General features: G+C 36.6%; 1 protein-coding gene across 10 annotated transcripts in view; it reads right to left on the bottom strand.

Annotated features, from left to right (window-relative positions):
- The window catches only part of abi1a (abl-interactor 1a), a 57230-nt gene extending 46196 nt beyond the window's left edge, over window positions 1-11034 (bottom strand). For 3 of the 10 annotated variants that reach the window (XM_026200738.1, XM_026200746.1, XM_026200744.1), the window contains exon 1: window positions 10833-11033. In XM_026200738.1, coding sequence (XP_026056523.1) covers window positions 10833-10949 — 117 coding nt within the window. In that variant the 5' untranslated portion in view covers window positions 10950-11033. Of the gene's footprint in view, window positions 1-10832 lie in introns of all 10 variants that reach the window. The other 7 variants (XM_026200740.1, XM_026200747.1, XM_026200739.1 and 4 more) reach the window with 3 other exon arrangements.
- Window positions 11035-12686: the final 1652 nt, after the last annotated feature.

Below are 12686 nucleotides of genomic sequence, written 5' to 3'. Positions count from 1 at the left end.
ATTTGTGAATTGCTTTATTTTTAAATAACCTTTGACAGTTTTGGAAATGCTTGTGTACAATTCTTTCTTAACATGAAGACTTATTTTTGTGATTTTATTATACTAAGCTCCACCCACCTCACCCCACCTGCCGGAGTTAGATGCATGTTTCACTGTTAAGTGTAAAATGCGTGTCAGTTTTCAAATCCGAGGGAACGGATTGCGAAAGCGTGCGCACGGATTATGAATTCGTGGGTACGGATTCAAAAACCGAGGGTACGGTTTACACAATCTGAGCGCACGCATTGGGAATTCGTGGGCACGGTTTGTTAATCCGTGGGTACGATTTGTTAAACCGAGTGAACAGTTTATTAATTCATGAGGATGGTTTATAAACTGAGGGGACGGATTGCAAAACCGTCGCCAGGGATTGATTTTTTTTTCTCTCCTACAGGTGACGTGCGGGGCTCCGTGGTTCCCCAGCCTTCAGCGCGTACTGAGTGAGCGAGCGCCTGACTGAGTAGTCTAACATAAACATATAAGTGTGTTTTTTTCTTTTCTTCGGGGGTGTCAGGGGCGTTGCCCGTTACGTCGTTTGGGTTATTGGGCTACCTTGTTGAACGCATAACATTATATTTCACACACCTTTTTTATTTTCCAAATTTAATTAATTAGTCCAACGAACCGTTCGGTACATAATGCGTACCGCCTACCGAACCGAAAGCCTCGTACCGAACGGTTCAATACGAATACGCGTATCGTTACACACCTAATATATATATATATATATATATATATATATATATATATATATATATATATATATATATATATATATATATATATATCTCTAGTGAGTAAACTAAAATATTTACTAGCTAGTGGCGATTCAATTGCCAAGGTGTCTTTAGAGGGTTGGACTCACACTCCTGCTGCTGAGAATGTGCTCAGGAGGATGCATTCAGGAGAGTTCTAACAGTTTGGACTTTGCGTAAATCAGAGGTAAAAAAAATAAAAAATAAAGATATAAATAGTTAAAATTTGAGTTAACAGTAACAACACTGATTAGTAATCAACAATCCATAAACCTGGATGAACTGATGGTTTAAAGTTTAAAATATTAGCATTTTTGTTTCTTACTCACTCCTATTCTTCCACCTCAGAAGACATCGATTCATCCACTGGGGTACTAATTACCCTCATGATGACAGTATGTGCTTTCTGGAGTGCTACAATTCTGGCACCTATTCATTTGTACCATATGGACTAGATGAATTTTTTTTCAAAAAATCTCTGTATTTATCTGGAATGACATGTGTGGGTGAGTAAATGAAAATACTCATTTGGAATATCTTTTAAGACCAATTAGTGAATAAGTCATTCAAGCAACCCACCAACTACCCTAGTCAGTTTTGAACATATTTAGCGTTTATAACAGTGGCCAGTTTACTCTGCCCTAACAAACGGCCCGCAGACATTCTGTTGGTTGTTAGATTTAGAATGACAGGAAACATAGTCATTTTCACACCAACCCAACAAACACCAACAGTGTTTAAACACTGACTTCAACACATCTGGTATTTTCTAAGGCAGTGCAAACTAATCTTTGAAGGCTCAGTTTGTCCAAAAATGATCATTTACTGCGGTCATCATTTACTCACACTGTTCCTAGGCAGTATTATTTATATTCTCATGAATAGGGATGTAGCGGTATTTTGCGATTATAGTGACCTAAATTATCACAGTTATCAGTATTATCACGGTATTGTTAAAATGTGCTTGAGATGTTAAGTACGACAAATAAATCACTTCCGCAAGTTTTATATTTAAAAATCAACAAACAACAAATAAAATGACTTTTTGTTTTGCAAAATTACTAAAACAATAACATTACCAACGATGTCCGGATTTTAAATGACAACTTGACTGACAACAGTTTAATAGCATGTTGATATATCTAATGTAAATGTTCAAATAAAGCTTTGAAAAAGTTTAATAAAAAGGTAAACCTCACATTTCATCCTTTAAATAAAGATACAAGTCAAAATGATAATTTTATCTGCTCCATAAATAATTATAAATAACTTATCTGAATTGTTTATATGTTTAGAATCCACATTAGCTTGTTTTTCATCAACCGGTCAAAATTCACAGCAGGGCAGGCAAATTCGGTCCACTTTTGGCCAGACAGATGCTGCACACAAACTGAATGTAAATATAATTCTCCGTTATAATTAACCGTTGGGGGGGGGGGGGGGGGGTGATCGTATATCCTGTTAATCTTGAGTACCTATAGAGTAGTACTGCATCCTTCATAACTCCAAAAAGTCTTTAGTTTTATAATATTCATAAGAGAAAGATAGTCTGTACCGATTTTTCCCGGAAAAACACGACCGGCTGGAGGGGCGAGACGTGTGGGCGGAGCTAAAGAATCACAAGCGCCAGTAGGCTTTTGCGTTGAGTGCGTTTATTTATGATCCAGAATCAGATCCAGAGGCTGAAATTTAACAAGAGCAGCATTAGCAATAACGTCTCTATGTGGTATGTACTGAAACTGTATATATTTGCTTAACGGTTTTGGAAAATGAGTTCCACTTTGTCGTCTTTTTTTTTTTTTTTTTTTTTTTTTTTTTTAAGCTGTACATGTGGAAAGTGCAGTTTGATAACAACACAGAGATATTTGAAGCAGTTTTACTCGTGCAGTTTGATGACAACATCGCATGTTTACTTGATGTGCTTACGCGCCAACAACGAAGTTAACAACACAGAGATATTTGAAGCAGTTTTAGGGTGTACTCACACTAGGCACGGTTGCCATGAACCGGGCCCGAGTACGATTGCCCCCCCCTCCCCACTTCCCCTCTGGCCTGCACTCACATATAGGGTTTCAGCATTCGTGCCGGAGCACGCTTACGTCATTATGGTGCAACGGTTTCGGGATAAACAGGAAGAGCGGCGCTCTCTAAATACAATGGAGTCCATCGCTCTGTTTTCTTTGTGGATAATTTTGTGTCGTTTGGTCCACAGCCCTCTCACAGCCTGTTGTTAAACAGATGTGTCGCCTTAGTGGCGCGAAAATTTTCACGTAATCGTGCTGCTCGTATGAGGATGTTTGCAAGGTACCAGCTGAAGTGCAGCAAGGACTTAGCAGCTTTTAGTTTTTATGCGTTTTGCACCTCTGCCGTAGACCAAAGCGACCCTTTCCCTGCCTGTTGGTTTTGGAGCGTCGCAAAATCGTGACGCAACGCGTCCTTTTCCGTGTTCTAGCACGGTTAGCGCTCACACTGCATGTGAACCGCGCCCGAGTCCAACTGAACCGTGCCCTGGACCCCCTCTTCCAAGTGGGCCAGGGCCGGCTAATCGAGCCGCGCCCGGGCACGGTTCGGAGCACTCACACTAGTCAAACGTACCGCACTTTGGTGGTCAAATGCACTCGGGCATGGTTCAAACTGGCTAGTGTGAGTACACCCTTACTCACCGCATGTGGTTCCAACACACGATCGTGACCTTTTTTCGTTGGGACTGCATTATCCTTAAGAAATAAACTATGTGCAAATCCGGCGTCAAACTGGGCCTTGTTTGTAAAACAAGCATCTTCAAAATGCAGGGAACAAACACAAACACTTGCACAACTCCGTTGATGCTCTGTAAAAATAAACTCCATCCACTGGTCCCTTAATGCAAAACTTGTGACAAACCGGAAGGAGTATTTTTGGAACAGAAATACTCCTTCAAATGTACAACTTAATTTTTTAAACTTTGTCCAAGTTTAGTATGGGAATCCAACTCTTTAACAGTGTAAAAAACTCAGTATGCATGAAATAGCTTTCCTCCCCCCCTTTAATGTTGTCAAAAAACCCGGTACTTCGGTACAAAATTGTTTTTAAATGTGACTGTACCAGCTTTCTTTAAGTACCGGTGTTACCGAGTTCCCGGTCAACCCTGTTCTTGACGCAGACAGTGCTATGATTTCCGCGAAACAGAAAACGTGGACGGAATCTCAAAATCCAGTCATGAAATTCAAACTTACATTTTAATATGGACAAGTCACGGAATTAGTCAAAGTTAGCATAAATTAATCAAATATCCATTCACGTCAACCCGTCAAAATAAAAGTTAATTTTTACATTAAGGCATTGTGCTAGAAATATTACTATTATTTAGTAGAATGTATGTGATAGTGCTACTACTGTTGAAAAATGTATTTAATTTTTTTTTAAAATAAATCACACAATATTTCTTCCATGTTTTAATTTTAATAGCAAATCCCCTTTATTTACCAAAAAATGTTTAAACTATATCAATTAAAAGACAAATCAAATTTGGGTGAAACTTGTTTACTGTTTTTAATTATTATATTACTTGTAGAAAAACTTTTAAACTCAATTTTAAATAAGTATAAAGAATGGCATTGGTTTAATTTTTAGTGATAAAAAGTTTAATTTTGTATTTTTTTATTAGCATATTTTTGTGTTTTGCTTTGGTACCGAGAACCGTGGATTTTAACTGGTATCGGTACAGAATACTGAAATTTTGGTACCGTGACAACACTACTAACCGTGGGGAATTTTATCATGATCTACTGTCAAAAAACGGTAATTTTTACATCCCTACTTATGAAGCAAAAAATAAAAAAGTTTGAATTAATGTCCAAGTTACTCTTTTGCACAATGCAAATAAACAAGAACATGGCCCAGATTATTATTTTTATTAAATCATTTTATGACTTTTATCAAGAAAAAAATGACAGGCTTTGCTGCCTGCAAATTACCATATTAATCATAATAAGGTTAAAGACTATTTTTGTTGCGACAGATTCAGCACTCTTATTTTAAAGAGCATGTCTCAAGATGGAGCCATCTGTTGCATTCATCTGTGCTCCGTCCTTCTCATGCGATCTCTAAAGTGAAAGGAAGTCATACACATTGGGGATGTTTGATGATGAGTATATAGCGAACCAATTTCCATTTTTGGGTGACTAGCCCTTTAAAGAGTTCAAAGTGTGTGTCCTTTGTGTCAATTCTTTCATGCAAAAGAACAGATGGAAGTCAAGGCCAAAGAAGCAGGGTTGTAATTACAGGCTTCTGATGGCTCTTTAATCTGTTATAGCCACTGGGTTGTAATCGCCGTGTCTGATCACAGGAAGGGGCATTCAAGAGCGTTTCCCACCCAAGGGCATGCTGGTTCCCAACACTGCTTGGGTGAAGGGCCAGCTGAGGATCTCCACCAGGAAAAATAATGAGTATTTGTAGGATTTACTGATGTGCCAGCGAAAGAAGGATTATGGTCTTGGGGCGTAATCTAGATACTGGCATGAGCAATGCTAACGGCACTTTCCAGGACATATGTTAGCTGGAGCTGAGCTAGCGATGGTTAAGTCTGGTCTCTCCCAGGATAACTGTGCTGGCCTCTGACCTCGATTCTGTAAACAGAGACATCTGGGGGGTTATTGTTTCCATTTCCATGGGAGACGCTCAATGACATCCATGCACAACTGAAGCATACAGTGGCCTCAAAACGTAGTTTGACGGTAAAGCCACATTTAAAAGTGTGAAAATCATTGCATTAGACCAGGGGTGTAAGACTGCAGTCTACACTAAAATATACTTAAAAAAAAAAAAAAAAAATTAAAAAAAAAAATATATATATATATATATATATATATATATATATACACACATACACACATGTTCAATGGAAAAACGTGCCTCAAACTACAAAAACTGACTTTTTTTTTTTTTAAGTTTTGGTGGCATCTACATTTTATCTGATAAAGCAGCGTTTATGAGAGGAGAGCTGCTTTGTGTACAGTACTTTTGTTCCAATATATAAGAATAATCAGCCTATGTTATAGTTTTAATTTAACTAGTTGAATAATATAGGATTTTTGTGAGAGGTTTGTGGCGCGTTTTTTAACGTTCCGCCTAGAAACAAAGATATCGTTAGTGCCAAACCCTCTCACAAAAGAAGAAAGCCACCGTGTTTACAACTGTGATGACAAGTGCTTATCAGGATCAAGTAAACGTTGGATTTTCAAAAGTATGTGAAATATTCAAAGTTTGCGGCATAGAATCTTTAAAATACATCCGATTTTAAATCTCGGAGAGAATTAGGTCTGTTATTGTGGCAACATTTCCACCCCTCGAATGTGATGATGAACGAAACGAACTGTGATTGGTTGTTTGACATGTTGGTGTGCCTTGGTTAATGAAAGCTGCCATGGATTCCAGACCTTCAATTTGGTCTGGCTACGCAAGACTAGGGTGTACACTGACTGTTTCACAATCAAATGACTGTTACAAATCGATTTCTTTAATGAATCACTCAATAAAACTCACAAACTCAGTAGACACTGGTATGAATCCTTCCCTCACTTAATCTATCAGAGCGGTTACTGGATCAAAACACTCAATGAACTTCAAATCATTACTTTTATTGATGTCTCTCAAAACAAGTTTAGTGTATTTAATGTTGTCCAACATAAATCAGTCAAAAACGGCCGAAGTTTGTATAGGTCTGACTAGTATATCAGATGAGAAAGGTATTCAAAATAGAAGTCCCATGTTAAAAAGGATGGAGCCATGATATGGCAATCTGCCCAAGATGGAGTCACCCTTATTCAGACTCGGTGACTCATTCAAAGAGAAACAAGCCATACCTGTGAAGGCCACAGGACAAACAGCTAGATTAAAAAAGCTTATGACCTCAGTATTTTATAAGTGATATCAGTGAGAACTCGGAATATTCTCACAGTACTGTTTTGCAAACTGACTGAATGTGTTTCAGTGGTTGACCACTTTTTTTTTTTTTTTTTTTTGCAATTCACCAATCACATTTTTCCAAAATATCCAAACAGTATATTACATAAAGTGTCAAGTGCCGAGTGTCTCTTTCAGAAGTTCTGGTGTAGGTCTTTCATATCACAATAAAATCAGGCTTATTGTTCTGAACACAATACTTCCTCCACAGAGAAGCCACACTGGAACGGTGGGCAGTGATCTTCACACTTGTCCTATTATATGGAAAATGCTAGTCTGCAGTACACTTGGTTTGCTGAAGTCAGTGCCTGGGTCATGGAGGGCAGAACACTCAGAGACTAACAAGTGCCTTTGAGCTGGCCATGTAAAAAAATAAATCAAAATCAGGGCACCTCAACTCAACAGAAAAACTAAGAATGACTGTTGGAAACATCAAAACGTTAAGTATCAGAACACTTTCTTCTCTAAACTTGCGTATCCATTTTATGCGCATAGCAATGGAGGTCCACCACCTGTTCAGGAGTGTTTTCTGTTTCTGTCCTTCTCACTAAGCCAGGTGGCTTGTGTTCATTAATGCATCCTTGTCAGAAGCCAACCTGTCCACGGAGGTTACAGCAACATGCGGTCTCGCATTCCAAAAGAGGAACAGTTGCTGGACAAACATGCAAATTGGTCTCTGGAGTATTTAAAACACAAATATTAAACTTTTGAATGCATGCATGGGTAAAGCAAGGCACCTTGCATTTGCATAACCCATAAATGTAAGTGTCCCGAAGTTTCCTCACTCTCATGTCATTCCAAATCCAAACTCTGAGGACTTCTTCCATGGAACGCAAAAGGAGAAGTTAAGCAGATTGTCCAAGCTGCTCATTTCCATACAAACACTTTGGAACAGTTGTAAAATTCCACGTGTGACTCCTTTCAGATATTATGGATTTAAGTTCGTTACAAGGCGATCATACACTTTATAAGATTTGGAATATTGCTCATGAATCGTATGGAGTACTTTCAGTGTTGGGCAGCAAAGTGTATTTTTATTTCTTACCGTTCCTCGTTACTTTGAAACTAATACACCGCCTCAAGAAAAAAAATATGCATTCTCCAATTCATGAACAAGCTGATTATTTCATAATTTTGAAACTGTTCTGGATGATTCATTTGGAAATGGGACTTGATCTGATTGCAGCTGATTCAATGATCCGTGAGTCTTTGTATCGGACTCAAAACAAACTGAGAACTGACAGCTTGAACGTGCATACAACTGATGGTGCAAGAACCCGCCAAATGTATGTACTGATGATTGTAAACGAACATGACTGTCAGTTATTTGTGAACTAAATCTGCTGTAAACAGAACCTTTATATCATTAAGATGTCAATTCCTATTACAGAATTGTTGCAAAACTTTTGCGTTATTTTATAAATGTTGATAAAAAAATTCAATATTGCGAATTGACAGCATTCCCATTAACCGATGTTATGTGACTAAAAGTACATTTTTCCTCTCACAATAAGTCACGCAAACAAATGCTAAACGTAAATAGATAACGTTAAAATAATGCAACTAAACGCAACTTAATATAACACAAGTGTTTTTGTATTTTGTTATTCACTTACCTGCACACTTTAGTTATAAGAAATGTAAATATTTTAGTATATGAAGAGTTTATCTGCAAAAACAAAACCTTTTTTTTTTTTTTTGGAATTTTCTAAATTTTATGAGGTTATCATGTTATTATTGTGTTTTATTGTGCTAGCTGCATTTTGTTGTTGTTATTTTTAACCTAATCAAAATAAATAAACAAATAATAAAAAACGAACAAAAAAAATGATATTTGTAAAATTGCTAAAAATGGAGTTATATTTTCTTATATATAAACTCTTCATGTTAAAATGTTAATGTTTTGACAGTAGATTGCTAGGTATTGATGAGTGCGGACTAGAAAAATTATAAACATGGTACATCAACCTGTACTTTTTACATAAAAAAATTAAGTACTTTCGGATTCAAGTACTCATGTAAAATTCAAAGAAATGCTTGTACATTTCCGTGAGTAATACATTAGGGTTTCTGAACATGAAATCAAGCATTTGGTTTGATTTGAGCACTTTCGTGGTACACGTCTTTTTGACACGCATTCTGTGCTTTTTGGGGTTCGACAGCCATTAGTCAAGATCTACTTTCATTGCACAGAAAATAGAAAACGCCATTCTGCCAAAACTTCTCCTTTCATGTTCCACTTTAAAAAGAAAGTCAGAAGAAGGGTATAATGATGAGTAAGTCAACTATTCCTTTGACACATTCTTTGCATTCTGGGTAAAATAAAGTCTCTGGATGTCATCTGTGATTCAATCCAGAATGAGAAAGATCAACATTTCCACATGTAGGCTAGATACAGCAGTGTGACCTGTCCTGCCCCTGGAGGAGACGATCGACTTCACGGCACTCCTTACATGCTTCACATGCCTCTCTCTCTCTCTCTCTCTCTCTCTCTCTCTCTCTAACACACAGAGAACATGAGAAAGTGGGACAGTGGCTGACACAGACCCACTCCCACCATCTGCTGCTGCATCATCACAGCGACACAGTCATTCACAGGAAGTGCCTTCATCCTGCGCTCAGGCATGATGTGGAGAAAGAATAGACGGGGTGGAGAAAAAGCCACATGGCAGCCTGGAGGCCGTACTGTCAAGCCAGGACTTGAACACTAGACGCAGTGATCGGTTTCCCATCGGAGTCATCTTCTTCTGCGGTCGCTGCTGTAGTATCGGTGCGACTCAGTGCATGCTCGGTCTTGCAGAGGAAAGGGTTGCCATTTTACATCAAACCTGACGGGCCGCTTTGCGAACAAATGTTGCACTACCTGTCGGGCAACTTTTTCTTAAGGAATTAGAACATAATCACACCGTGGTAAACACCTTGATAGTGTTGTTTTAGTGCAATAGATCTCATCCGTGGTTTCATTTTAAGCACTTCTAACAGGTGTTTATCATCTTGAGAGAAACACAGGTTAGAGAGATGGGTTCGATGTTTGCAAACATCTGACGCAACTGCATGCAGAGTATTTCACTTTCTTTAAAAGTTCCTTTCAGGCTGTGAATCAAGAGTGTGCTGAACCCTCTTGACATTTAACTGTCGATCAGTTTCAGCAATTAGTTCTGATAAATGGACAATAAACAAACAAATAATAAGAACAAAAGGTATTTTTAAACATTTATTATTACTGAAATTGTAAATAAAGGCAAATTCTTTCAACTTATATTATTTATTAAACTCGAATAATATATATATATATATATATATATATATATATTATTCGAGTTTAATAAATAATTATAAAAACTTACAATAATAATAATAATATTATTTAAAAAAATACATTAATAATTAATCAATACTGAAAGCAATTGTATAATTACAAAACTTATTATATGAATAAAACTAAACAAAACTTAAAAATAAAAGTAGCACAGATAAAGACTTGATATATTAACAGTTTGATATACTTTGATTTTTTAACAGCTGTCTGTAAAATCAGTTTCATATCTAAATAAATTCGAATTAAATGAAATATTTCAGTTTCATTTCAGTTTTTTCCCCCTGGAAAATAAATCTGTTGAGTTCACAAACAGCGCTTTGAGGAAGCAGATGTGACACGATAGAGACACGATAAACTGATCTATTAAAATATGACTTTAGCTCAACTCAACTCTTTTATCTCTCATGTTTGCATATGACACGATTCATTTCTCTCTTCGAGCTTATTAAGGAACGTGTTTCGTAAAGAAATGTATCGTTCTGAAGAACAGACAATTCTCACATCCTCCTTTCCTGAAGTTTCTGGTGGATATCAGCAAAACTTCTTATGTGTGAGTTAAACAGTCTCCAGACACACACTCAATGTAAACGACACGAATCCCGTAACGACCACACATCTATTTAACAAACTACTTCAACAAGAGCAAGTTTTTCAAAAGATCGCCCTTTATGCGCTCAAAGTGATCTCCCACAAGCAGTTCATCCCTGCTTTTCTATTTTACAACCACATTTCCTGTCGGATCCCCGCAGCAGTGCTGGAGCTCCGCGCGTGCTTACCTGAACATAATTATTCTCACAGTAGTCCGCGACCCTCGTGAGGTTCTGGTAACTCTCCACGAGAGCTCGTTTACCGGCGGGGATTTCTTCCTCTAGTAACATCTGCAGCTCTGCCATCTTACATGTCTCCACAGAGCTTCCTACTCCTCGTCTCTGGGATTTGATTGAGAGCTCAAACTCAGCCCTAGTGATGTCGGAATCGTTCATTTGAGTCGATTCTTTTTAATGAATAAATCGAACCGGTTCACAAAACCGGTCTGAACGATTCGTATATCGGACTGAATCGGGAAAAGCTGTCCGCGAGTCAACGACTCACTGAATCATTGTACCGAGACATCCACGACTCGCATTGAGCCGGATTATCTACGTCAGTTTTTGGAGTGAACCGAGTAGCAGGAATGACATACAAAGAAAGTTAGATCCCTGTTAACTGAAGATATTATCTCGATATCTCCTGCACTGGAATAATTTATTTAAAAATTTAAAGTGGAATAAGATTTGGTCTTTACAACAAAAATATTTTCCCACCAATAAAGTGAAAGAAGTATAATTTAAAGTAATAAATCAATTTTTCCGTGTTAATTTTTTTATGATTAAATATAAAAACAATATTGAGACAAGATGCTCATTTTGCCAAGTTCACACAGAAACTGTTAATCATCTATACTTAACATCTTTGGAAAGTTATGGAAACATTTATTAAAAATAATATCCAACAAGACAGATCTGTTACTTTTAAAGATATTATTTTTGGACACTTTGATTCCAATTCAAATAACAACAAATCTTGTTTTGTTATAAATTTAATTTATTTTCTTGGCAAATTCTACATTCAAAAATGTAAATTCACCAACAACAAACCAATTTTTCTTGTTTTTCTGAAAGCATTTTAAATGTATCTTAATACTTTTTCATCCTCTGTAAATAAGAAAGCGAGAAAAACAAACTCAAATTGTAATGACTTTTATTTGTATACTCCACTTGAAATATAAATCAATATCTTACCCTCATGTTCTTTTTTCTTTTTCTTTTTCTTTTAGCAATTGTTAAATTGTTTGTATGTTTGTTTTGTATATTCAGATGGCATATTGTTGATACATGTTGTGTACTCTACACAAAGTTTTATATCATTCATGTCATCTTTGTATTGTTTGCATACTTAATAGAAAAAAAAGGAATATGACATACAGGAAATGTGTTGACAAATAATAAAAATAATATTAAAAGCTGCATAACCGTGTGATGTACTGTGAAATTAGTAGTTAAATATTGTGTTTAGATTTTTGTGATAGTTGAACCAAAGAATTAAATGGCTACAACACAACCGTTTTACCTCTAACTTAATCAAGAAAATACCAATAAAAAAAAAAAAAAAAAAAAAAAAAAAAAAAAATATATATATATATATATATATATATATATATATATATATATATATATATATATATATATATATATATATATATATATATATATATATGGCCTCGTTTGAATATTTAATGGTACCCCATGGACGCAAGATGACGCCATTACGTACTGACGCAAAAGAATCAGAGAATTGTTTATTTTAAAGGGTTCGTTGAAAGAACTGTTCAAAAGAGTCGATTCTGAGAAATGAGCCAGACTTTCCAGCGCCTCCTTTCGCCACAGCGACACCATCAGCTGATACATTGTTGCTGCGCGAATGGAGCGTTGGGAGTTGTAGTGTTACAATACACCCAGTAACGAGGGACGGAACACTTTGTTGTGTTCCATTAAGTGTCAAAGTGTTGCCTCTCCGTCTTTTGAGCAGGAAATTATTAAGCGCATATGTATCTTTAGACATATTCCTCAAAATATTGCTAGGCACATTCA

This window comes from Carassius auratus, chromosome 24 (assembly GCF_003368295.1).
Source record: "Carassius auratus strain Wakin chromosome 24, ASM336829v1, whole genome shotgun sequence".
In the NCBI taxonomy this organism is placed as follows: domain Eukaryota; kingdom Metazoa; phylum Chordata; class Actinopteri; order Cypriniformes; family Cyprinidae; genus Carassius; species Carassius auratus.
This window is presented reverse-complemented; position numbering and strand designations above follow the sequence as displayed.